We start from the raw sequence: 27538 nt of genomic DNA, 5'->3' as shown, positions 1-27538 counted from the left end.
AAAGTTATCTCTTTTGTGTCCCTTTGCCGTTGTGGTTGGGAGAGGTACCACCATAAAATTGAGGTGGGAAGAGTACGTTTGGGGAATCTGCAACCTTTCACCTGGGAGTCACCCTACCCCCTTGGCAAATGCCCCTCCTCCTAGGAACTGCATAAATGACTTTCTGACATATTTCACCAATCATGACCCTCCCCTCAAGCCTATTTGCATGTTCAGCAAGCAAGAAGACTTGCCCTGGGGGGTGTGCAGAGGAAAGTAGCAGGTCTGGAAGCAAAGAACTAGGGAGGAAGGCGGGGAGGGGGGTGGGCTATAGAAGTGATCAACAGCCAGCGCAGCTGTTCCATTCTTATTCCCAACATATGGTGGCTCTTTGGTTGTCTAATAACAGAGAGCTGAGTCCGGATCCAACTAGTGTCTTAGCCCAAGTAGATTTGGGGCCCTGAGGTGGACAATCCAGATGAGAATACCCAAATCAAATCCCCTCCCGGCTTTCCAAATTTGGATTTTCAGATTGGGTTTTCTACCTCTAGGCCTTAAAATGACCGGACCCCCAAATAGTTGGATTTCCCCCCAAAATAAATAGTGACTTAAAATGCCTGTTCAGCTAAAGGTCTTTGTTCAAGTTGGGATAAGATAATAATAATAATAATAATAATAATAATAATAATAATAATAATAATAATAATAATAATATTTATATCCTACCCATCTGGCTGGTTTCCCCAGCCACTCTGGGGAGCTTCTAGCACATATAAAAACATAATAAAATGGCAAGCATTGAAAACTTCCTGATACGGGGCTGCCTTCAGATTACTTCTAAAAGTTGCGTAGTTCTTTATCTTTGATTTGAACCGTTGTCACCCAGAACTGGGTTGAGTGCTCTTTTGAACAGTTTGTGAGACCTGTAGTGCATCTTAGTATAGCATCATAGAAATGTAGAGTTGAAAGGGGACCCCTAGCAACATTTAGTCCAACCCTCTGCATTGCATGTGTCCTTTGCTCAATGTCGGGCTTGAACCCACAACTGTTAGTTTTTCACTCTTAGTTTTTCAGGGCGCGGGGTGGTGGTGCTTGTGAATGTGGATACACATTTTCGTGATGGATTGCAGTGGCTGGGAGTCTTTTCTTGAGGATACTTTTAAGTCATTTTTCCTGTGGTTGAAATCTGAGATATGGGGCTCAAGGTTAGAACTTTGCCTAGAGGAAACAACGCGCCCCCCCCCCCCTTTGCAGGGCATGACTTTTAAAGGAACAATTCTGCTCAAAACCCACAGAAACAAAGGGGAACCTATGCAGTCCCCCTTCATTTTGGGGCGAGGGGCTTACGAAAGAGAACTTTGCCAGCGGCTAATGTCACAGTGCGTGCCGTTTTAATCCAATTTCTGGTAGAGTTCAGTATCCAAGGTGAACAGAAGGCATTCCAAAGGGAGACCTTTCCTTGAGGCTGCCTGGGGGAGTTGCAGGAAAGTTGATCACTGCCCTCCTTTCTTCAGGGGATCGTTCCCTTTCTCGTGTCCAGGAATCTCCTCTCTCTGCCAAATGTGTGTGCCCTGTGTTCCTTAAAAGTGTAATGAAAGTTTATCCTGAAAGTTAGGCACAAGTTTTCATTATTTTTTCTTTCTTTTTTACCCATTAAAAAGACTTGATACAATGAAGCAGGCCACGCAAGTTGTGCTGTGCTAAATGGGTTAGTCTTTCAAAGGTCTCTGTTAGTTTGGGAAGAGGATATGATGCTCTACTACTTGGAAGTAATCCTCACCTAAATCACTGAGGTTGCTGTAGGATTGGGTTGTAATAAAGCTAGTCCTATTGGGGTATGTATGCAGAGTAGGGTTTTTCCGGGGGGGGGGGGCAGGCCATCTCCCCTCCCTCTAAACCAGTCTCCAACCGGGTGCCCTCCAGATGTTCGGAACTACAACTCCCATCTGCCCTAGCTGACTGGCTGGGGCTGATGGGATTTGTAGTCCAAAACAGCTGGAGGGCACTCGGTTGCGGAAAAGCCTGCCTCTGAACTTTGCTACGGTGCCTAATCAGCTAAGCCCATCCTGGATCTCTGTGGGAGCAGCAAGGTCACCCCACTCCTGAAAGAAAGGAGTGAGTGATGAATGAATATCCATGGCGGCTGGCCTAATCCTTGGGAACAGTTTCCTGGGGATACAAAGTGAGATGAAAGCCGTGGTCGCTGATCCCTATTCTTTTCTCTGCCTCCTCCAAACAGTGTGCTCTGTCTCTCTCTCTCCCTCTTGTCTCTTACAACCTTGCTGTGGGGCCTCCCCTTCGAGGTGGAGCGGTTGGGGGGAGGGGTTAAGTGAGCCGAGGGAGAGAACAGAAGGGGTCTCATGCTGTACGGATTGGTGGGGTGGTGGGGGGTGGTTGGCCGGCTATTGAAATCTCCTGATGCGTCTGCTTTGCTGGGTTGAGGGGGAGGAGGGCGGGAATTGCGGGGAGCAATTTCAGTAGAGGATAGCCCTCTTTTTTAAAAAAAATACCCACCCTCTTTTGTTTGGAGCTCAAACCCTTCTGAGCTATCTATCCTCTTTCTCTGCCCTTCCACCCCACCTGGGTCAGCCAGTGTTTCAGGTCCTGAGACGGAAAATCTAAATGGCATTACTTACTTACACACACACACACACACACACACACACACACACACACACCATCTTCTGGGACATTCTCCTGCTCGCACCCCATTGGAATGAATGGGAGTTGCAGGAGAGCACAGACTCCCGCCCCCATCAAACCTTTCCTAACAAGGAGTGTGCAGAATAACTTCACAGTATTTATTTAGTTATTGCATTTATATCCCACCTTTTTCTCCAAAGAGCTAAAGTGTTGTACATGGCTCTTTCCCCTCCTCATTTAATTCCCACAGCAACCCTGTGAGGTAGGATGGACTGAGAGAATGTGACTGCCCCAAGGTCACCCAGAGAGCTTCATAGCTGAGTTGGGATTTAAACCCTTGTCTCCCAGGTCCTAGTCCAATACTCTTAATCACTGCGCCACACAGGCTCTCCCATACTTTAATTGTGCCCTGAAACTGCCACCTTGCCTTATTTTATTACAAGTACAGCTCTTCTTCCTTCCTTCCTTCCTCTTTTTTAAAAAAACCAAACAAACACTTTTTCAGATATTAGATGAACATAAGAGCAATCAAACTCTCCTCCTTTTTTAAATAAAAAAAAGTCTGTTTGGAAACATTGTTCAAAACATGTGCACAGTCTTAGGTTGGTGCAAGTTTCCAATACTATTTATTTGTTAAGTTTATACAGTGGTACCTCGGGTTACAGACGTTTCAGGTTACAGATGCTTCAGGTTACAGACGCTTCAGGTTACAGACTCCACTAATCCAGAAATAGTACCTCGGGTTAAGAACTTTGCTTCAGAATGAGAACAGAAATCATGCTCCAGCAGCACGGCGGCTGCAGGAGGCCCCATTAGCTAAAGTGGTGCTTCAGGTTAAGAACAGACCTCCAGAACGAATTAAGTTCTTAACCCGAGGTACCACTGTATTGTGTTATCTAACCCATCCTAATCCTGGAATTTAGGAAACATTGCAGTAGGGATGTAGCTCAGCAGTGGAGCATTTGTTTTGCACACAGAAGGTCCCAGATTCAACCCTCAACACCTCCAGGCAGAGCTGGGAGAGAACCCTGCCTGAAGCCCTGGAGAGCCCCTGCCAGCCAGTGTAGACAGAACTGAGGTACATGGACCCCAAATGGTCTGACTTGGTATAAGGCCACTTCCTGTATACCTAAAACATCCCAAGGGCATCAGGTTGGCAAAGGCTGGTCTTCTGTGACTTGATAGTGGCTTTCTAGGGTCTCAACCAAAGCTATTTCCATTTATCCCCTACCTGATCCTTTTTAAACTGGAAGTGCCCTGGGGTTAAAGCTGAGACCTCCAGGATGCAAAGCCTGGGCTTTTCTACCATGTTCTGAACCCTCTTTGGGAAACCCTGGTCCAGACCTAAACATCTGAGTTCACTGACGGCTTTCATGAGCTTATTAAGCTGTCCTTGCCCCATTGCTAGAAACTCAGATATAGAAGCTAATTGGCAAATGGCATCTTAAACCTAGGTTGCGGTAGCCACAATGGAATGTCTAGTTGCCTTTTTTGCAGTGGCATTTATTATTAATATTTCATTTCTGTAACACTTTGTATTTTAAAGTAAAAAATCTTATAGCAGTTTACGACACATTAAAAGATCAAATAAAACAAACTCCTGCTTCAAGGAAAATATTTCAGATCCTTCTCTAAGTGACATTTGGCTTTCCCCATGTTTATTTACCTACTTAATTTATATAGCTGCCCCATAGCAGAAGTACTCTAGGGAGCTAGTGTGATGTAGTCATGAAGCTCACAGCGTGACCTTGGTCCAGTCATAACATCTTAACCTACCTCACAGGGCCATTGTAGGGATTAATTGAGGGGGGGGGGTGAACTACATGGGTGAACCATGTAGTCCTTGGAGAAAAAGGTGGGATATAAAGGCAATAAATAAGCTATTCTGATTACCTACTTATGAAAGCTGGAGGGGCCAACCAGATGGAGATGTCAGTTGCCAACCTGGCACCCAGAGATCGCCATGTGATCACAGTTGGACCCGTGCCAGTCGCAAAATGCACCAGGCGCTTGGCTAGTTTCGAACACTGCTTATCCCCCAACCCATATTATTAGAAATGGAAGTGAAATAACATCAAGAAATAGCAATACAGATTTTTTTAGCAGCATGGTCTGACGGTAATGTTGTATTATTAATTACAGAGGCTTCTCGTTGGCAAGGGAGTGCACTCTGTACACGCACATGCCCTTGATTTCTGAGGCTCATAGTTCCTGATTAATTTTTTTGCACTATACCCTGTGAACTTCTTTTTCACCACTAGACCCTTGCTGGCCCTCTTTTGACCCCAGGGCACTTTAATCACCCACTGCACAGCCCCATTGACCACTTTGGAGACCCTAGTCTGGGAGGTGTCTCCTGAGGTCCACATACACTTCCCGTGTGATTTGATTACTCTCCAGTTGACTGGCTGGCAGCTTCCCATGTACAAATGGGATCCTGCTGAAAGGCAGAATTGAACTCAAGTAGGTGAAGTAGGCGTTCCTCTCTAGTGAGGAATCTGTTCCGCCTCATAATAACGTAAGAAGAGGCTGCTGGATCAGGCCATTGGCCCATCTGGTCCAGTATCCTGTTCTCACGGTGGCCAACCAGGTGCCTATGGGAAACCTGCAAGCAGGATTCAAGCACAAGAGCCCTCTCCCCTCCATCAGTTTCCAGCAACGGGTATTTGGAAGCATTGCTGCCTCTGACTGTGAAGGCAGATTAGAGCCATCAAGGCTAGTAGCTGCTGATAGCTTTATCCATTTGTCCAATCTTCTTACAAAGCCATCTAGGTTGGTGGCCACCACTGCCTCCTGTGGGAGGGAGTTCCATAGTTCCACTATGCATGAGGAAGTCCTTTGTTTTTTTCTTTGTCTTGAGTCTTCCAACATCCAGCTTCATTGGATGTCCATAAGTTCTAAAGTTATGAGAGAGGGAGAAAAACCTTTTCTTTGTGTCATGTATCTTATTGTAAACTTAAATCATGTCACCTTTTACTCTCTCTTTCTCTAAACTAAAAAGTCCCAAACCCTGCAACCTTTCCTCAGTGGTGTGTGTGTGTGTGACTCAATCCCCTTGATCGTTTTTTGTTGCCCCTTTCTGAACTTTGTCCAACTCTATAATCTCATTTTGGAGTTGAGGGAGCCGCAACTGTACACAGTATTCCAAATGCGGTTTCACCATTCAGCAAGCCCATTCAGTTTTCAGTGTGGCTGTGAAGTGATGAATGAGCCTGTGTGAACCAGCCCTGCTGGCCTCTGCATTTCCCCCTGCTCCCTAGGAGCCTGGAGTGATTTTGAGGTGGAAGAAACTTAAGTGCAGTGTTTCCTCAATGGCCTTTATTTGTAAGCAAGGTAGAAACACGCTGAGGTCTGTTTACGCGAATGCTAAGTCTTAATAGGTACCTTTGCTAGGCTGGAAGATAACCATTGCTGAGGGGGCAGGAGGAAAGTGGGGCATTTTGGATTCAGGGTGAAGCAGTTTGCAGCATAGCTGGCACCGCAGGTCTTGCCGACGTGTCTTCTGTGGCTCCGCTTGGCTACGGCATCGCTTTGGCAATAGATAACCTCAGAGGATGATTCCAGCAAGTTAAATGTGGTTACATGGGCTTTAACGGTAATTACACAGTGTTTGGAGCGGTAGTAGGATTGCGAGGAAGCGGATTGTGCCCTTGGCTCCCCCCTGTAAGGTCACTAGTCCTCATGATTAGAAGTGAGAGCAAAGGGTATTGGTTCAATAAAGTGCCTTTTTAAAAACCGTGCATACATATAGTGTTCTGGGGGTATTGAGAGTGCTTCACTCAGTAGCCCTTACAATAGCCTTGTGAGGTTGGAGAGTCTTATCCCCCACCCCGAGAGAAAAGCCAGACCATAAATGTGTACTGTGGGGTGTTTTGCAGGGAGGATTGGTCAGAGGACGAAGAGTTAAGGACCTCATCCTGCCTGCCAGTCCTTCCCTGCAAGCAGGAACCCCACCCCCCAAATATTAGTAGCTTTATTTTTTATTATTACATTTGTATCCCATCTTTTTCTCCAAGGAGGTCAAGGTGGCATACACTGTTCTCCCCCATCTCATTTGAGTCCCCACAACAACCCTGTGAGGTAGGTTAGGCTGAAAGGCTGTGCCTGGCCCAAGGTCACCCAGTGAGCTTCACATGGCTGCGTGTGGATTTGAACCCTGGTCTCCCAGGTCCTAGACCGGCACTCTTAACCACTGCACCAGGCTGAAGGACGCTTGGGTGTGATGTCATTCCTCTCTGATGCCACCTAGTGGTGGAGGCATGACTCGCACCAGTGGCTTCCTGGCTCACATCTCCACTTTTTATGCAGTTTTGGGTGCCCCGTCAGATAGAAGGGGAGAGGGCAGAAGTGCCTTCCTCCTGCCCTGTGGGTCTCTGCTGAGTGTCCACCTGATTGGGTTGAGCTGCTTCAATGCACTTATTTCAGGAACTGTGGGCAGCCAGCCTCTGCTTTCAGTTCCCAGCTAAAGCAATGCACTGGCTGGCCTGTCATAGGAGGTTTATGGGGTTGGTTGTAAGGCCGCCTGGGATAATGTGTCCAAAAGAACTCCAGGCATGCTGGAACGCTGCTGCATAAATATTAACAGCAATTATGATGATGATTAGGGTTGCTCTTAGCTGGGAGGTGAATAACTTCTCCCTCGGCCCTGGTTTGCATGGAGGTATTTTTTGGAGAAAGGAAGGAGAGGGAGGGAAGTTTGGCCAGCCTTGCAAATAAGTAATGAAAGTTGCTAGCCTGCAAAAAAGTAGTAACCAGACAGAGAGCTGAATTTCTGTGCTGGGCTTGTGGAGGAGGGGCTCCACTCCCCCCGTCCTGAACCTCATTGCTTTCTATGCTGGCCTGGCCACACATCTGCACAGGACACCATGTATTCACCTGCATGCAATTCCTTGTTGCCTGTGGCTACCAGCTTGGTGCTTAACCTGATATAACCTTCATGTTTTAAATCTGGCCTTCACTTTTCATAATCTGTTTGCAACTAAATGCCCAACTTAAATTTCTAGACTTTGCTGCAATCGGATCAGGTGAACCTGAGAAAGAGCTGAGCCAGTAGTAGCCAATATGGTTCATCTCCAGATGTTGCTGGCTCTAAACCTCCCATTATTCCTGACCTTTGGTCATCCTGACTGGGACTTAAGGGAGTAACTGTAGTCCAACAATGTCTGGAAGTGTTGGCTCTCACCGCGGGATGAAGACTGAGAACTCTCAGCACTGTTTCTGCCAAAGGCTTTAATGCAAAAGTCAGGTTCAACAGGTACACCAGGTACATCAGAGGCATGGGGCTTCAAAAGGCTAATTCACCAGACTCCAGGCACATTTTGCAACTGGCTCTTGGCCACTTGCAACCAAGTGGAGATGCCCAGGCGCCAGGATGTCACCCGATGTCTCCACCATCTGGTGGTGCATGCCTGGGGATCCTTGGATCTTGCCTGTTTTCAGACGCCAGCAACATATCTTGTAGAATTCTATCCATTACATTTTATCTGCACAATCAGAATGAATTTCAGGAACTAAAAAGTCATATTGAAAAGTACGACTTTTGAGCCATCTGGCCCCAAAATTGCAACTAGGCATTCTGTTTTGGCGACTGTAACCTGGTTTAAGGAGCCATTTGATGCCTAGCTTATATAGCTGAGTTTCTAAGACAGTGGTACCTCGGGTTACAGACGCTTCAGGTTACAGACTCCGCTAACCCAGAAATAGTACCTTGGGTTAAGAACTTTGCTTCAGGATGAGAACAGAAATCGTGCAGCGGTGGCGTGGAGCAGCAGCAGGAGGCCCCATTAGCTAAAGTGGTGCTTCAGGTTAAGAACAGTTTCAGGTTAAGAACGGACCACCAGAACGAATTAAGTTCTTAGCCCGAGGTACCACTGTACTGTATGCACAGCAAACATCCCAAGTCCTGGGTCTGGGCAAACAAACGGGCACTCCTTTGAGTAGGTCAGCTTTGGGAGGCATCTTCTCACTGGTGCTGACTCCAGCATATCCTTGGAGATGGGAGCGAAGTCAGGACTGGCTTTGCATTGGTCTTTCAGTTGCCTTTCCAGGCGGGAAGGGCTGTTCAATGACAAGAGGCAGCACCAGGTATGGCTCCATTGCAGGTCGTTTTGGGCTTGGGATATCTAGCGTCTTGGAGGAAGAAGGTTCTTCTGTCAGTTGGCTTGGGCCCAAACTCCCTCTCTCAGCCCACTGGGCTCCTCAGGGTCAGGCACCGACTGGGGTCCCTATCTATCCCCCCCCCCCCCCAGTTTGCTAGGAGCCTCACAGTGAGTCCTCCAGCTCCCCAGTCTCTCCCCATTCGTCTTCTGCATCCGGCTGCCCTCTCCAAGGCATCTTTTGCAGCGGACTCATGACAGGAGGGAACTGTGCCGGCAGTCCTTGAGCCAGACAGATTCATGGAGGGCAAGTTCTGTGAACAGTTGTTAGCAGTGTCAGCTAATTAGAATCCCTGTGTTTATGACATACTTGTTTCATAAAAATTATATACTGCTTGATTGTTTAAAAACAGAACAAATATTATGTGGCACCTGTAAACTGTACCAGTTCCGAAGATTAAAGCCAATTGACCAGGCGTGGGGGGGGGGGTAAGGTGATCTTGCAGCTGTGTGTAAAACCTTTAGCCTCCCAGATGTTTCTTGGGACTACACCTTAACAGGAGATGCACCAACTGGAAACAAAACAGAAGCTTTTGCAGACACAAACAGTGTCAAATGTGGGATTGTGTATAAATTTTCCCGTGCCATTGTGAGCGCCAGTGTGGTTAAGAGTGTTGGACTAGGAATTGGAAGAGAGCAGGGTTCAAATCCCCACGCAGCCATGAAGCTCACTGGGTGTGACCTTGGGGGCCAGTCACCCACTCCCAGCCTGTGCCCGCCTAACAGGGTTGTTGTGAGGATAACTATGTACACCACCTTGAGCTCCTTGGAGAGAAAGGTAGGATGCAAGTGTAGTAAATAACCTAATAAATCATGAGCAGGTGTCATCGGGAGTGTCCAGTGAAAAGGATGTCTGGATAGGCCCAAGGGCGTTTGAATTTACTTTTTTATTTTATTGTGTTTACGCCCCACTTTTTTCTCCACGGAGCACAGGCTAGTATACATCATCCTCCCACTCCTCATTTAATCCCCACAATGACCCTGTGGGGTAGGCTAGGCTGAGAGGCGGCGACTACCCCCTCTGCAAGGTCACACGTAGTGAACTTCACGCCCTAGTGGGGATGAATATTGTAGCTGAATATTGGTGCTTTTAAGTTGAACCCAGGATCAAATAAGGTAACCAATGCAGGTGATACATGAGCCCTGTAAGATAATATGATAAATGATCAGGCGCGAAAGAGTTGAGTAACGCTTTGCCAGGCTGAAGCAGGCTGCCCAACCTGACAGCCGTTTCCTGTACAGTTTTTACAAAAAAAAATGCTGTTTGTTTCTCGGGAGCATCAAACACAACCTTCCTCTTTTCTCTCTTGGGGTTCTTTATATTCTTTGCTTCTGTTTTTACGGGTTCTGACTCCAAACGCACCCTGTATTGTTCCCACTTCTTAAATAACTTGCTCACTTCTAGTTACACCTTCTCTAGCCCCCTTTTTTTTAAAAAAAAAGGAAAAGAAAAACCCTTCCAGCCTCAGTTTTCCTCCAACACTTGCTAGCCAGACGGTCTAGCTACATAATTTGAATAACAGCCGGCCTCACCCAGCTTACAGCAAGCAGGCTCTCTTTTCTGCCTAGTGAATTGTGCTGGGAAAAGGAAGGCCTGGGTTAACTTTTGTTGAAATAGGGGAGTATCTTCTTGGCAGGAGCTGAATGTCTCTGGCTGGGAACTGAACAAGACAGGGGATAATTGTTTGTGCTTGGTATCTTCCATCAGCCTCCTGCTGTCCCGCGAGGCCTTGGAAACTCACTGTGGGCTTTCGCTAACGCCACAATGCAAAGGGATTGAGTGTGTTTTTGTTTGTTATGTGTTTTAGAAACTTGTCTCCTACCTATTCTCCCTCTCTGCCAACCCTCCCTGAACAAGGGTGTGCTTGTGTGATTATAAGCGTTCAGGGATGATCGGGAGCAGAGGTGGCCCTGGTGAAACACAGAAATGATGGAAGAGCATTGGAGCATCTTCTGCACAAGGAGAGGTGGTGCAGCAGTCTTTTGCCAACCTGGCACCCTCCAGGTGTTTGGGGCTACAACTTCCATCACCCTCCGCAACATATGGCTTGTAGGCTGGGGTTGATGGGAATTGTAGTGCGAAACACTTCGAGGGCAGCAAGTGTGGAGTTCTTTAATTTAGGGCAGGGAAATGATAATTTTGGGGTGGGGAAAAGGTGTCTAAACTCAATGGTGTGGCGAGTGGAAGGCGACTCCGTTTCTCCTCTCACAGTAGCTGGCCACTTGTGAAAACTTATTGAGGAAAGGGGCACAGAGCAACCTACTTCTTCCCCTCCGCACACAATTGACTGATGGGGTCTCCTTGCCAAGCTATGTGTTTTTGGCGGTACGCCTGGATGCTGGTTTTAAACAAAGGATTAGGCAAATCCGTGGAGGATAGGCGTAATTTAACGGCTCCTGGCCACAGTAGCTAAATGGACCAATCCCCTGTTGACAGGAGCACTGCAGCTCTGATGGACCTGATGATAGGGATGAAGAAGCAGGTCAAGGCTGCCTCCCTACCTGTGAGCATCCAGAGGCAGCTATTTGCGTACAATACCTACAAAATTTAAAATAGGAAGTAGGACGTTAGAGCAATATGCATAGTGGAAAGAAACATAGGAAGCTGCCTATTGCTGCTGGTCCATGTAGCTCAATATGACACTGACTAGCAGAGGCTCTCCAGTGTTTCAGATGGGACTGTTTCCAGCCTCACCTGGAGATCTCATCCGAGACCTTCTGCTAGCAAAGCAGATGCTCTACTGCTAACTTATGGCCTTGCCCCTGAAAATAAAGGTTCTAGAATAAAGCTGCTTCATTCCAAGTCAGACCACTGGTACTCTTAACTCAGCATGGTCTACCTTGACCAGCAGTGATTCTCCCTGGTTTCAGGCGGGGATCTTTCCGGGTCGTACCTAGTGATGCTGTTGGGGATTGAACCTGGGACCTTCTGCATGCAAAGCAGGTGCTGGACCACTGAGCCATGGTGCTTCCCCAAAGACCTACTGAAATAAAACTATTTCAGACTGGTGCCTGAAACTTAGCAGGGCTGGTGGCTGCCTGGTTTCTGATGGGATTGAGTGCCGTGGAGTTGGGCCCTCTATGCTGCAGGCACGACTCCTTGATGGCATGAGGCATGCTTCTGGATTATGGGGGAACCACAAACAGTGCTCCTGCAGGTGTTCTCAGCTTGTGACACAATAAGGGTGAGGCAGTCCTTAAGGTGTATCCTTAAGGCAGAGGTTTTCAAACTTTTGAGTCCACGGCTCCCTTTACCACCTTCATTCTTTCTGTAGCATCCATGTGGGGCTCAGGAGCTCAGTTATGTCGCCCCTTGCCTGCAGAGCTGGCAGCCTCGCGCCCTTTTTCAAACACCCTCGCTTGTGGAGTGTTCCCTCTTTCTCCTCTCGTCTCCCTTCTCCTTGGGAGTCCTCTGGGCAGCCGCCGCTGCTGCCCGTGGTCTCTGAGCTGCCCCACCCCACTCACCCCAAAAAGAGGTGCCTCCTCAAGCTGCCCCACAGGGGCCAGGGACTTGTCTGTCATTCCCAGCAGCAAGGGCTGGAGGATTGGCTGGTTGGGATCCCTCACCCACTTGCTTGCTTGCTTGCTTGCTTACTCTGAGGCTGCCTCAGCTCCTGGCAACCAGCACCACCTGACCAGCCCCAGAGGCACCATTTGCCTGGGGAGCTTGTAGCCAGGGCTGTTGCACAAACAGCCACACAAGTCTTTGGGAGGCAGAGACACAAGAGGAACATCAGAGGAGGGAGGGAAGGAAAGAGGAACAGAGGCCAGTGTTGCCCGTGGCTCCCCTGACCATCATTCAAGGCACTCCAAGGTGCCACGGCACACTGGTTGAAAACCCCTGCCTTAAGGTGTATCCAAAGCTGCTCAGGGGGTTTGTACACTAGTACAAGAACCTGGAATATGGGTGAGAAGCCACTGCAAATCTTTTAACTCTGACTAGTTGGGCACTGTTGGTAGCAGGTACTTTCAGCTTCGCATCTGTTGCTGTGCCTTTGTTGGCATGTGGCCCTTGGAAGGTTGCCTTTACATGCCAAGTCTGAGTGATATCCAGAGTTAGTCATACTCAGACCTGTTGAAATTTATGGCCACAGCAACATTAGGAATTGGTGTAAAAGGTGCCTTAAAAAAAAGGTAAAGGGACCTCTGACTGTTAGGTCCAGTTGTGGATGACTCTGGGGTTGCGGCGCTCATCTCGCTTTACTGGCCGAGGGAGCCGGTGTACAGCTTCCAGGTCATGTGGCCAGCATGACTAAGCCACTTCTGGCGAACCAGAGCAGCACACGAAAACGCCGAACAAGATTGCAATAAGATGGGCAGGTGCGTGAACAGATACGAGTGATAGCCACTGTTGTGGCTGCCTCTTCTATTCCCTGGTTCGAGGTTGTGATTTTCCTGGGCAAAACAATTCTGCCTTGGTCAGACCCCACGTGGAGTCTTGGGTACCACAGTTTAAGATACTGAAAGCTGGAACACATGCAGAGGAGGGTGACAAAGACGATCAAGGGTTTGGAAACCAAGCCTTATGAGGAATGGTTGAGGGAATCGGGTATGTTTAGCCTGGAGAAGGCAATGGGGTGATATAATAGCCATCTTAAAATATCTCAAGGGCTGTCACGTGGAAAATGGAGCAAGTTTGTTTTCTGCTGCTCCAGAGGGTAGGACCCGAACTAATAGATTCAAATGACAAAGATTCCAATTAAACATTAGGAAGAACTTTCTGATGGCCAGAGCTGTTTCACAGTGCAAAGGATACCCTTGGAAGGTAGTGGACTCTCCTTTGTTGGAGGTTTTTAAACAGGCTGGATGGCCATCTGTCAGGGATTCTTTAGCTGCGACTCCTGCTTTGCAGGGGGTTGGACTAGAATGACCCTTGCAATCCCTTCCAGCACTACAGTTCTGCGAAAAGTGCACGCACAAAAGTCCAACCGGGAGTAGCAATGGTTGCAGCAAACTGTGTGGTCTTTGCTGATTGAGAGTTCACTTGCATATGTGGGATACCTGCCCTGTGGGTAAGGTACACACTGTCTGCCTGTCATGGCAGGGAGGAAGAGCCTTGGAGCAAGTCACAACACTCTCATATGGCAAAGGTGGTTTTTTTGGAGTGTGATCGTGGAGACTGTGGTACAAAGTGGGAGTGCTGCCAGACTTTGCAATGTGGCTGCCCCCTTCCCTTACTAAACAGTGGGGCCGGGTGCTCTGTCCTGGCACCCCCAGCTTTAAGACTGGAGTTGCTGATGAGTATCTTACGCCTGGAGTCACCCAGCAAGCGTTGTAGGCAGAGAAGCATTTGCAACGTGCTCAATTCCTGGTCTGGAGCCAGGTGGCTTGGTGCTAAGTGTTCTCTTTCCTCTGGTGTCCATCACCAGAGTTCCTCCTTGTGTGCTCTGTGTGTGGCATGAGGGAGAGAGCAAGAGCATACAGGACATCACTCTGTGTGGGCTTTTTATATATTGGTGCTATGAATGCTGTATTGCAATTGGGTCTTGAATTGCACCATAGCCTATTGTGCATTCAGAGATGTGGGCAGGGTCATCCCTGGGTCAGGGTCCTTACATCATTGTGGGGGGTGGCTATTCTTATCCCCTCTCCTGAAGCCAGGGGGAAATACATGTCTTGCGTTCTGGGGTGTATCTAGGGGTTGGTTAGGTTGGACCTGCCAATGGCTCAGGCCCAGGGGTTTGTGAAAAAATTACGCCTCACCACTCTGGCTCAAGAGTGCCTAGGAGCCTGCCCGTGTGCTCCCTGGGCTGCTCCTTGGCTGTTCTGGGTGGCTGGGAAGGCACACAGCCTCCTCTGGGTGCCTTGGTAGAGAATCTGGTCACAAGTGATGGAGGTGGGGGGCCCAGGACTGATACAGCTCCTTGCCAAGGGTTGCAAGGGAGCCTCAGTAAGCCTCTACTTGTGCTATGTCCTGGTTTCTTGTAAAGATACCCTATGATGATGTTGAGGGTATGGTGTAGCAGCCTTCATCAACCTGGTGCGCTCCAGATGTTTTGGAGTACATGCTAGCGGGGTCTGATGAGAGTTCTAGTCCAAAACATCTGGAGGGTGCCAGGTTGGTGTAGCGTCGGCTACAGCATAAATTTGATGTCCCATCGTATCCATGACTCCACACTATTTTAGGCCCACAGGTGGATCTTGGTAGAATTTCTGCACCTGTAGAATGTCCTGCTGGCATACCTGGGCAGTCCCACTGGTGCATCTGTCATGGTGGCAGCAGGCCTGGTATTCCATCAGTGTAGCATCCACCAGATCTTATAGCCCTTCATCCAGCATCTGCTAGTGTGGCGTATCAAGTGTTTTTCCCCCTCACCTAATCAATAACCCTGTTCAAATACTTATGGTTCTTTGAAAAGTTTTTTTGAAGAATACGATACTTTTATATGGTGGATAAATTAATGCAGCATACTTTCTGAGTTTGATTGTGTGTATTAAACATAAGCCCAGTGAATAAGCCAAAATGCAACAGTTTCTGATTCTGGCAAGTTTTTTATTCAAAATTTTCCAGGGAACCCCACAATGCTAGGGAAGGTAGTATTTCTGATGCACAGCTTCTTCTTCCTGATATAGGATTACTCTGTAAATCGGTTAAAACACTATTGCAGCATAAGCACCATTGATTTCTGTAGCACTTCCTTACAGACAAGGATGCATGGCAGCCTTCACCAGATGTTTGATGCTGTCCAGATGGTTTGGACTCCCAGCAGCCTCAGCATTAAGCATGGGCAGTGGCTAAGGATGATGGGAATTGCAGTCCAGCAACACCTGGAGGGCACCACTTTGACTACCTTAAACCACCAGTGAGAGTGAACTTAGAAAATCCAGCTCCTATCTGTGCCCTCTGATGCAAATCAGAACAAAATTTGGGAGGGGAAGCATGGCAAGACTTTGCAGCAACTTGGAATGGCTCTGAAGGGCCTGAATTCTGCACCATAAGTGAAAGAAAAGGAGACAGGAAAATAAATGAGGGGGAGTGGGAAGCAGGACGTCTGCAGCAAGGCAGTCCCCCCTCCCTTTAATCCTTTGGAGTTTGCCGAACTGGTGGTCCGAAGGGAGTGAAGGAACCCACAGGATTGTTCCAGCTTCACACTGAGCTGAACCTGTTGTTTGCAAGCACCAGCCTCTGTTTGTTTGCTTGTTTAAACCATTTTTACCCTGCTCTTTAGCCAAAAAGGCTCCCAGAATGGCTCACATACAGTCAATTAAAAACAGGACAGTTCTTGCCCGCCGGCTTACAATCTACAAGGCACAACACCCGAAGGGAAAGGGACACAGAGGGAAGAGAGGAAAAAATAAGCAAACTCGGGCAACAATTCTTAAACAGCAGATCTTATCATGATGAGCTGACATAGAAACAGTTCCGCGATTGGAAGGAAGTGATGCTGAACTTAGTGTGGACAACCGATTCAAAATTACCCCTAAGCTGTGTCTGCTACTCCTTCAGAGGGAGTTTAACCCCATCAAGAGCAGGCAGGCTCCCATCCTTCTGGAACAACTGTCTGAGTTAGGGTTGTCTTCCCTTCTAGTTTTTATCAGTCAAGTGGGGCAAGGGTCCAGAGTGCAAGTGGTTGCCCTGAGTGACCAGCACCATGTCCACATCCTCGAGCCCTACTAACTGAAACTCATCCAGCATAACAGGACTAGACAATGCTCTAGACTCCTCAAGATTCATTTGCTGTAACAGTGTAGTCATGGTCCTTGGAGGATGCAAACGAATTTATCTCCAAAATGCTTTGCAAACAAAGTCACAGTAAGCTACCATCAGTTCTGCCACCTTTGAGCTGGAATGTCAAAGGCCCCACACTACCTGCAAAAGCTCTGCTGGACAGCACAATGAGAATGCAAAGGAGACAGCAACATATGCCTTCTTTTCTGGCTCGAAGAGCTTTCACCAGTGTTGGCTTACCTTCGACTGGAGTTTTCCTCCATTTGCATTCAAGTCATCTCCCAGCTTTGTTTCCTCGCCTTAAGCTCTGGAATATACTAGGGAACCAAACAGGCTCCGTGATGTGGGAGAGGGTCATTGGCCCAAGCCACTTGGATCTTCCAGAGATTGGCCAGAGCACCAATCACATCTGCCAGAAATCCCCTAGAGCCATCTGGAAATCCATTGGATCCATCAACCTCAAAGGATGGACCATCCTAATAAAGTCCCTGACCCGATACTGAAAGCCTAAAACTCAGCAGGAAGTGATCTGACCATGACAAGTGACTGGTGTCAATATCCCCTACTTTCAGATCACCCTCCTCCTGCCCAGTTGAGAAAACAAGGTCCAGAGTGTGGCCTGCCATGTGTGTTGGGCTGGTGACAGGTTGGCACAGCCCCATGGTCATCATGGCAGCCATGAAGTCCTGAACCACCCCAGAGCCAGTCGCTTTGGCATGGATGTTGATGTGCCCCCCAAACCAGCAGTCTGGGAGTCTGCAACACCCCCTCTTAGACCAGTTCTGTCAGTTCAGGCAGGGTGACTGATGGACAGCGAGGCAGGTTGTAAACTAGCAAAGTTACAGTACAGAAGGACATGTTCTATGCCTCCTGGTTCTTACAGAGGTCCTATTCTTAAGGAAAGAGAGATGCCCCGTATACCTGCCCCAAAGTATTTGGGATAGAAGAATGTTAAATCTGACCAGAATAAAGACTTTGCAACATTCAACAACATGCAGATTCCTAAGGTCTGCAGCTAAATGGAAAGGGTCATCAGAAGAGATGCCCAAGGAGTGAGGTGAGCAGGTTGTCCCTGAACAAGACCTGTATTGTCTAATCCTCTTTTTAAAGCATCCAAATCAGTGTCCATCACTTCCTCTCTTGTGGGAGTGAATTCCATAGCTGAACTATGCGCTGTGTCATTCTCCAATGAAGGACTATGGTGCTGTAAGCAAGAATAAGAGCATCAGAAGATCCTGCTAGATTGGGCCAATCCCCCTTCTAGTCTAGCATCCTGTTCCCATAATGACCAACCAGATGCCTGCAAGAAGGACCCAAGCACAAGAGCCCTCTTGCCTCCTGTTGTTTTCCTGCCACCGGTATCCAGAAGCCTTAATACCTCCAAAACCTTTCAGAATCTTCAGTTTAGTTCGTCTATCCTGTAATAGTCAATATCGACTCCCTGGGGTTGATGGGATTGTGCAGGGGGTGGATAAAGACCTATGGGTCAACAAGGACCTATAAGGTTTTGTTTAGAAAATTTTAATTAGGAATTAAGAGCTTCTGAAATAAGGGGTGTGGGCACTGTCAGAGTGATATTGTTATTATTTTTACTTGCTTTACTTCCCTATTTTTTTACTTTTCATTATTCCTAGTATGATAGTGATCTATGATTTGTAAATATTGATGTAAACATTGATATTTCTTGTTTTATTTTGTTTACATCCCTAAGAATCTGGGCTGGAGTTGATGGTAACTTTGTAAGCTCATCAAAGAGTCAATGAACTCAGGGGTCTGGGAAACCCCAATTTAGTTGAAAGACCTATCTTCTTGCCTCGGTATCTGTGGGATGTTAGCTGTAATTTTGGAACCGGTGGGAGGCTGTATGTGTATTTTTATCATTGAAATTTTAGCGCTGTGGTCTTTCTCTGTTGCCTGCTCTTAATTCTCCAGAATTGATGATGTTGTTACTCCCCCCTGAGATTATGTGATGAACGGAGTGCTAAAAATATACTTAATAAATAGATTCCCCTGGGATCTTTGGGTGGTGGAGGAAGCTACATGTTGGAAGATACAGGGCAGATAAAAGAAAGGGCTTCTTCATGTAGCACATAGTGAAACTATGGAACTCGCTTCCACAGGAGCCAGCAATGGCCACCAACCTGGATGTCTTTAAAAGAGGATAAGAGCAATTCATGGGTCATCAATGGTTACTAGCCAAGATGGCTATGCTCTGCCTCCACGGTCAGAGGCAATAATGCTTCTGAATGCCAGTAGCTGTTGGCCTGATCCAGCAGGCTTTACTTACGTGGAGTCATAGAGGCTTAACTGTTTCGAAACAGATTTGGATTTCTAGCGTAGATGTGCCTTTGCTCAAGCAGTCAAGATAGCCTTCGTCTTGTGGAACAGGGTTGGCGAAACTGTGGCCTGTCAGCTGTTTCTGGACTATTGCTCCCAGCATCCCTGACCACTAATTGTGCTGGTCAGAGTTAATGGGAGGAGGAGTCCCATAGCACGTGGAGGGACAAACATTTCCCATCCTTGTAAATGAGCAGTCTTCCCTAGCCTGATGCCTTCCAGCTGTATTACAGGTCTGGACATGCTTGTTGTGCGGATGATGGGACCATAGGTTGAGCCTAGTGGATCAGGCCAATGGCCCATCTAGTTCCTCTTCTCACAATGACCACAATGACCCAGGTGCCCCAAAGTCAACCCAGAAAGCAGCTGTGGTTTCCAGCAACTGGTATTTATAAATTTTCACCAAGTCAAATTTTAAAGAATAAAACAAGGATGAAGTGATTGACAGCAATGTTTTTCTTCCTCACGCCTTCTCTATACGCAGCTGGGGGTGTGGAGTTTTATAAGTTGTGTGTCTTTGTTTCTTTTTTAAAAATAATTTTTATTAAAGATTTTCTTAGTTTACGAAAGTACATGCATTGTCTCTTTTTTTCAGGTTGTGTTTCTTTGTTTCTCAATTTGTTCCTTTTACATGGTTTTGTATGTATTGTGGTATTTTATGAATTATGCCTTGCAGTTATTCTATTGATCAATTATTTTTCATAATTGTTAAGAGTGAATTTCTGTTTAATGATCATTTGCTGATGTTTCCAGAGTATTTTGGGGTTGCGCTCCGTGGCAACCCGGAAGTAACGGAGCGCGTTACTTCTGGGTTTCGCCGCTCGCACATGCGCAGACGCTCAAAATGAGGTCATGCGCGGAAGCGGCGAATCGCAATAACCACACACGCAGACGCGGGTTGCGTTCGCTTCAGGATGCAAACGGGGCTCCAGAATGGACCCCGTTCGCACCCAGAGGTGCCACTGTATGCAAATTAAAAGTGAAAAAACGAAATCAAATGTAAAAACTGAACAGGAAAATGGGTACCATCTCCAGGAATTGCTCAGCTACTAGCCCCAATAATATGAATGGGAACCTTGCAAAATCCTGTTTTTGGCTAGCTCCTCTTAATTTCACTGTAGCTTGTGCACAAGGAGTGTGGCATCCCAAAAATGCTCTTTACATTGACATGTTTCTTGTTGCTTTGTTCTATTCTCCCGTCAGGTATTCTAGCATGCTAGAAAGCTTCTATTGTGCCGAGAGTTGTTGTCTCCACATGTGTGTGCGCTGTTATTTCTTAAAGGAAAGTTTTGTGTAGTAGTTTTTTTTACCTGCCTCTCCTTGTCTTTCAGATTGACCCAAAGGTTGCATTTCCCCGCAGAGCACAGCCCAAGGTAGGTACTTGTTTACAACTTTTGAGAGTGACCTCCCCCCAACCAATCATACAGATGCTTTGGGGTCATCAAACTTTGGAACCGCTTCCTTGGCCACCAGGCAGATGCTGGGTGCTGGAGCTCTTCCTCTTGGGTTGATGTACAGATGAGCCCTGGACTTTTCCAGCTCCTTGCAGCTGAAACCTCAATGTTTTTAGAGCATGCTGGTTATTGGGTTTATGCCTGTTGTTTCAACCACCAGTGGTCTTCCCTGATGATGGAACAGAGATGGAAACTGCACAAGAAGCACCTTTCAAAGCGGGACTCCTCACCTGGGGCTACCTTGCAGTGTTCCCTTCTGTCAAATGTGCCTTTCTTTTGAGTGTCCACACTTCATTTTTCTAAACCTCCCCGTGGCTCCCGTTTGTGTTGGTCTTGCTTCTTTTTGGGATTAAGATGTCCACTTGCATGCACTAGAAGCTTGGCTGCCCTCTTCTTAAGACAGACCTTTGTCCTTGGCTCCTGATGGAAGGAAACAGTTTTATAAGTGACCCAAAGAGAAGCTTAGAGGCAACTGCTTGAACTGTGACCCGCTGCAAGCTTGAATGGTCTATATTTTACTTTTTACTAGAAACCAAAGGTTTAACCCAGGGGTCGGCAACCTAAGGCCCATGAGCCACAAGCGGCCCATGGGGGTCGTTTAACTGGCCCCCGAGCCGCCCCTGAACCAAGCTGCCTGCTTGGCGAGTCCCCGCGTGCTGCACTAAACCAGCGCAGTCCAGGGACTCGCTTCCGCAGCGCTGAAAATCCAGGGTGCACGTGCATGAGCATGCACGATCTGGCCCACAGAGGGATCTCCACTGGAGTGAACCAGCCCAGGCGTGGTAAACCTTGCTGACCCCTGGTTTAACCATTTGGATGCAAAATGGTGGCTTCAGCAGGGGTGTGGGGTGAAAGACAGCCCCGTACAGCAACCTGTGATTCATATACTGGGCTGACCTGAATGAGTTCAGGAACCTGTGGCCCTCCAGAGAGCGAGCCTCATTTAGCAATACATTGGCTTGCATGGTGGTTTGCGAAAGTTCAAAGGGACAAGTCCTTGCTCCAGGGGACTAATCATCTAAAATTTGACATTGGGGGAGGGGAGGGAGAACTGAGGCAGGAGCGAAACGAGGAAAGAATATGCAGTTAGCTTGAGTTTTATTTTGTTGGGTTCTCGCTACTCTTTCCCTTGCTACAGACGCTTTACCTGCTGACATCCCCTCTTCTACGCGAATCTCAAAAGACCCAATTTTCATGCTGCTCTTAACTGCTTTTAATCGAAATGTTAAAATATTGCATTTAAAGCTTGTGAGCTGCCCAGAGAACATACGCCGTTGGGTGGCCACAGAAGTGTAGGAAGTAAAATAAAGGCACCTTTTCTGCCCTTTGTCCTTGGGCTTAATGCGCAAATGAGGAGGGTTGGGTGGATGGGGGAACCCAAGGAGAGGGAACGTGATGTGTGCCAGCCAGCGAAGCAGGAATCAGGGCAGTGAGTGCTCAGGTATCCCAAGTAACCAGCACCACGAGCACATGGTTGGAATTGGGTTAATTCCATTAAGCAGTTTTGGTGACAGAAGGCGCTTTGCTGTTTGGGCGGGCTGTTCTCTAAGGCTTGGAATTGCTGCGGATTAGCTCTGTGCACTCCTTGGGGTAATTAGGAGCATGTGTTTCTTGCAGAGCGGGGATACAGCCATCCTGGGGTGGGGGGGTGGGGAGGGCAGCAGTGTGAAGAGAGAGCCTATTTGAAAAGAGCATCCCGGGCCCTTTCTGAGATCAGGGAGTTCTGCAGGGCTGAAGGGACCAGGAAGACGTACAGAGAAGTCTCTTTCCACAAATGCACTTGCCCTTTCTGAGCGTCTCAGAGTGAATGTTCTGCCAGCCATGCTTGGGGTGTGTGTCTGCCTGTCTCTCTTGCGGTGACTTACCAGCACTCCTGCATCAGATGCAGGGCCTTGCTGTGAGTCTCAGGTGGAAGGGAGAAAACACACACACACAGCGCTACAGTCCAACAGTTCTCCTATGCAAGTCCTGCTGAAGTGAATGGAATGAGCTGTTCAAAAGCACCCTGTTTAAAAGCTGTTGAAAACAGGATTTAATGGGTAGGCAAAGAAAACAAAGCGGCGGGGGAATAAGTAGTTTGCAAGCAGACATTTCATGCAGGGGGTGTCACAGTGAAAATTCTGGATGAAGCGAAGCTGAATTCTGCAAATTGTATAAGTTATGCAGATTAAGTTTCTAGGCTGCATAGCTCCCTGCAATGCAGAAATCTCAACTAAAGCTAAGTTATTCTGCATAATTTAATTATTGGGAGGGGCAAAGAGCTAAGCAGAGGTCACCAAAGCACCACCTGTAACTGCTGTAAAGGTTGTTCATCACATCTAGCACTTATAATTGCACAAGCCAGCAAACCACCGGAACCTTAAGGACTGGAACTTGGCTTCTTGATTTTTTTTAAGGGAAAAAGAATATTTGTTGGTGTTCTTTCTCAGGAAGCAGGATTCTTAATATGCATGGGATAGTGGCTCATGGAAATGTCTTCCTTTAAACTTGCACATAAATCACGGGATGGTGATAAACAGCATATTTTCTTTAGCTGGCAAAGTGAAATGAAGTTTTCGTAGTTTTGAAGGAGTGGCCCTTTTTGCTGTCCTACTGCCTTCTTGTCCTTCTGTCTTCTAGATGGTGACACGGACCAAGAAGATATTTGTGGGCGGCCTCTCCGTGAACACCACCGTGGAGGATGTGAAACAGTATTTTGAACAATTTGGGAAGGTAAGTGCTTTGGGTCCAGTTAAGCAGCCAACTGCATCCCTCCTCCGGGTATATCTAAACTGCAGCCATAACCTGGTTAGCAATCTGGGAAATGTAGTTCAGTCAGTGGAGGCAGGGAGGTGTTAGAAAGCAGAATTTTCAGTACTCTCACCAAACTTGCAATTCCCAGGATATTTTGCAGGGAAGCTGTGATTGTATAAAACCAATATTACACCTTTTGGGGTTTGCTGAAGGAAAGGATTAGGAAATGCAATGTTTTCCTTGCTAAGACATCCACAGATAGCTTGGTGTTCTGTCAGCTGACCTGGGAAAAAGCTGCCTGGCCTGTTCTTCTGCCTTTAAGACCAGTCTAAAGTGCAGAAATCAGCAGGTGATCAGTGGTACCACTTCCTGCTAATCACCAGAGCTGCTAAAGGCAGAGCTACAAGGACTGCTTGTAAAGTTGGCGATTCCAGCTTCACGGGAGGTTTATTTTAAAGGTGTTTTGCCTTTGGGTGCCTCACAAATTCACAGAACGTGAAGTAACCCAACAAGTCAATGCTCCCTCTCCAACCCAGATTCTCCTGAGATGAGGCTGAGGACTAGTGGCATGGCCAGTTCATAGTTCTAGGTGATTTGTATTTTCATTAGAGCCCTAAACCATGTGATCTTCAACTAAGTTTGAAGTTCTGACCCTAAGAGTTCTTCACTCCTAAGCCTTATAGTTGACTAAACCCCTTCCACACTCTTCAAATAGTTTCTCTCTCTCTCTCTCTCTCTCTCTCTCTCTCTCTCTCTCTCTCTGCCCTTCCCCAAACAATTAAGACATTTTGGTGCCTGAGATGGAAAGTGGCCCTCCCTGCTACTTGATGATGGTAATAAATTTAGCTTGTTGGTTACTGGACACATAAGGATTCTCCAGACAACTCAGAAAATGTTAAAAGCATAAAGCATGACATGAAATCAGAAAAAAAGAACAATGCGTTCACGAAAAGCCGTACAGTAATCCAGCTGAACAGCACCAGAATCATTCCATCAATAGGGAGCAAAGTCATGATAATCCTCCCAGTGCCTCAAGTTGTAAGTTTTTAACCTGGCGCTGAAAGGCTGTTAATTAAGAGACCCCAGTGCAGGGCTCAATCATCCAAGAAGCTCTTCCGTGAACTTACGCAGATCCCCCGGTGAATTAAGTTCCAGGGATCAGACCTGTTAGCCTCCTACACTGCCACCACAGTCTGATACCTGTGGTGTTCATCTTCCCTTTCTGGGCATCTCCTGCCCTCTTATCTTTCAGAGACCTGTGATGCCACCTTATCCAGATTTTAGTTTCATCTAAGTTGCTCCCCAACTCTTGGTACCTTAAAAAAAAAAAAAAAGTTCTTAGTCTTCAGCAACTAGCCCAATTGCCTGCTTTCGGTTGTTGGGAGCTGAATCTGAACCAGAACACTGATGCTGTGTGAACTTTTTTTGTTAATGCATAGCCATCCTATTTTACTTCTTTATTTTATAAACCTATAAACATTTTATAAACATATAAATAACTCCCAGAGCGTGGCTCAGCCTTATCCCCCAACCTGGTACCCTCCAGATACTTTGGATTTGACAATTCCCATCAACCGCCAGCGTTATGTGCCATGCTGGCTGATGATCTGAAGGGCACCCAGTTGGGGAAGACTGGCATAAAAACAATATAGTCATCAAAATACAGTCGTACCTCGGAAGTCGAATGCCTTGTGAGTTGAACGTTTTGGCTCCTGAACGCTGCAAACCAGTGAAGCGAGTGTTCCAGTTTGTGAACGTTCTTTGGAAGCTGAACATCCGACGTGGGTTCTACAATTCCGATTGGCTGCAGGAAGCTTCTGCAGCCAATTGGAAGCCGCGCCTTGGTTTCTGAACATTTTGGAAGTTGAACAGACTTCCGGAACGGATTCCGTTCGACTTCCGAGGTATGACTGTAATAAGAAGTGGTGGAAAGAATAAAGCAGCAGGTCAAAAATACAGTGCTGAAACAAAAAATGGTTGGATAAGTAGAAGGTCTTTGTCTGGTATGCTGTGAGTGAGCTTCCCTCGAGAGATAGTTGCCCAGGCAGGGTATCATAGGAACAAAGGAGGAACGTAGGAAGCTATCTTATACTGAGTCAGGCCATTGGTCCAGCTAGCTCAGTATTGTCTGCACTGACTGGCAGCAGCTTTCCAGGGTTTCAGGCAGGGGGTCTCTCCCAACTGTACCTGGAGATGCTGGGGATTGAACCCGGGACCTTCTGTGTGCAAGGCAGATGCTCTGTCACAGAGCTCTGGCCCACCATTAGTCACGCTTCTCTATTCAGAGAGTGGGTTGGGTCCAGTAATGGGCCTCCGAAAACGACCTGAGTCCACCAGCAGGTTGTCCTTGTGGCACAAGTCCCAAGTGGCGTGTAGTGCTTTAAAGGCGATCTGCCAACACTCTGAATTCTGCTCGAAACCAGATGGTGAGCTCTGTCAACACTGGCATGGTGATGTGGTCCTAACAGCTGGTCCCAGTTAGCAGCCCAAAGCAGATGTGTTTTCAGGTACTCTCTTCTGTACAGTCTTCAAGGGCAGCCCCACAAACATTTGGCATATCTATTTTCCTGTTATAGTCTCTTAATAGCTTGTCCCAGTGTGAAAGATTATGGGGGGGGGGCACTTTAAAAGGGCTCAGATGGGCTAATTCTAGCAAGTAACCATTTGCCTTTCTATACCCACCAGGGTCTTTTGGGGGTGGGGAATAGACCCAAGCTTGTGAATGCTTGCTAACTGCTGCCTGGTGATTCTTAGCTGAATGCAGGAGAGCTAAGTGGGAACCTTCTAAGGGTTTTAAGGAAAAATCATATAATTGTGAAGTTGGAAGGGACCCAGTGCAGGAATCACACAACCGATGGCAATCTTGTGAGGTTTGTGAAATCCCCACCATTGTCTGTCCAACCCCACTCACAGGCTATGGGGTAGTGTGCCTCCTTGGAAGTGAATACCGTTCAATCTTTGGAACTTCTTTCTGAGCAAGTTTTTTAAAAGTTCTTCAGGATTTAATGTGAAATGCATATTTTTTTTAAAAAGAAAGATTCCAGCAGAGATTAGATACCACTGTCTGTTCTCTTTCTCAGGACCCCCATTTTTTAATTTTAAACTTTTACTGGTTTGTTTACTTACCATGGTGTGATGCATTTGGGTAACTATTCAGCCTCGTTGACCCAAATGGCATAGGGTAGCCTTAGAAATAGTCAGAAACATTGGGGTCAAGGTATTATGAGTACTCTTTCTGAGCGTAGGAGGCCATGGGAGGAAGGTTTGGTTAATGGAGTTACTACCTACTTTTGATGAAAAGAAAACTGGTAAACTGGAGGAGGATGGGAATCACAAGTGAGGAGAGTTGCTGCTGCATTCATGTCCTGCTTGTGGGCTCCCCTTTGGGGCATCTGGTTGGCCACTGTGAGAACAGGATACTGAACTAGCTGGGCCATTGTCCTGATCCAACTTTAGGTCTCTTTCTAACGTTCTTAACTGGGGGTGATGCCTTAACTTTCAGGGAGGGAGAGGCACACGGTGAGAGAGACCGCCTTGTTCCCCACAGGCCCTCTTGGGTGCTGAGATCAGCAGAAGGGGGCCTCTTAGTAGTTCCTCTGCCCTCAGATTCTCGGGGTGATGGTGGTGGCTTGGGCCAGGGCCTTCTTGTGGTGGCCCCTAAGCTGTGGAACTCCCTTCCCGCAGAGGTGCATCTAGCACATTCTGGGGAATGCTGAACCTCTTCATCCTGGCTTTTGACACTTTGAGGTGCATGTTTTTAAGACCCACCTTACGTTTATGATCGTAAGCTGTTCGAAATTGTTTTTGAATATTGTGTTTCAATGCTGTAACCTGCCCTGGGGCCGCAGGGTGTGAAGGGCGGGAATTAATAATACTCAAATTGGCATGATCCAGGAGGAGTGGAACCACACCTTTGCCTGGGATCTTGCTGTTTGCCCAACTGCTGCCCCATTTCAAGTAGCTGTAATCACCGAAAAGTAGAGTTGGAAGGGGTACCCAAATGTGCAGGAATTACAGCGTAGTTGTCTGTGCAGGAGACGAATATTCCCGAATGTGGGTTTGAGAGAGAGCCCACAGCCCTTTTGCTTTTCTTCCTTTGCCCCTGCTACACATCCTGCTGAACTCCTTACAAAATTACTTCCTGGGGCAGGCGGCTCCGGCGTTTGGATGGCATTTGATACTTGGCAGCTGCTGTCGGCCTTCCCTCCTGGCCAGGAGAGCCAGCCAGCCGCTGTTGCACATGACTCTGCGCCCTGTGTGGATCCTAAGCTCTCTTCTATGACGTTGCTTCCACAGAGCCCTCCCTTATGTGGCCATGGATGCTCTTTGATCAGTAGTTGGCAGTGAAGGGGGCACCTTCGTGTCCCAGCATAGATCAAAGGTACAGATATACAAATGTGTAGTTTCCCCCCCTCCCCCTCACTCCCCCCCTCTGTCTTCTGGCTCAAAGAATCACAAAACCAGCTTCACCCTTTTCGTCTCTGTTGCTCGCCTAGTCTTGCCCAAAGACTTTTGTAGATAGTTTTATCATTCTCTGTATAGTTAGACTTAGATGTAGGAAAAACAAG

At 47.4% G+C, this 27538-nt stretch overlaps 1 protein-coding gene across 7 annotated transcripts in view; it reads left to right on the top strand.

Moving 5' to 3' along the window:
* MSI1 (musashi RNA binding protein 1) overlaps window positions 1–27538 on the top strand; it is a 61799-nt gene that overhangs the window by 3532 nt on the left and 30729 nt on the right. For all 7 annotated transcript variants that reach the window (XM_077920403.1, XM_077920402.1, XM_077920399.1 and 4 more), the window contains exons 5-6: window positions 20115–20156; window positions 22857–22949. In XM_077920403.1, the coding sequence (XP_077776529.1) occupies window positions 20115–20156; window positions 22857–22949 (135 nt within the window). The remainder of the gene's footprint in view (window positions 1–20114; window positions 20157–22856; window positions 22950–27538) is intronic.

Source organism: Podarcis muralis, chromosome 16, assembly GCF_964188315.1.
Source record: "Podarcis muralis chromosome 16, rPodMur119.hap1.1, whole genome shotgun sequence".
NCBI lineage: Eukaryota > Metazoa > Chordata > Lepidosauria > Squamata > Lacertidae > Podarcis > Podarcis muralis.
This window is presented reverse-complemented; position numbering and strand designations above follow the sequence as displayed.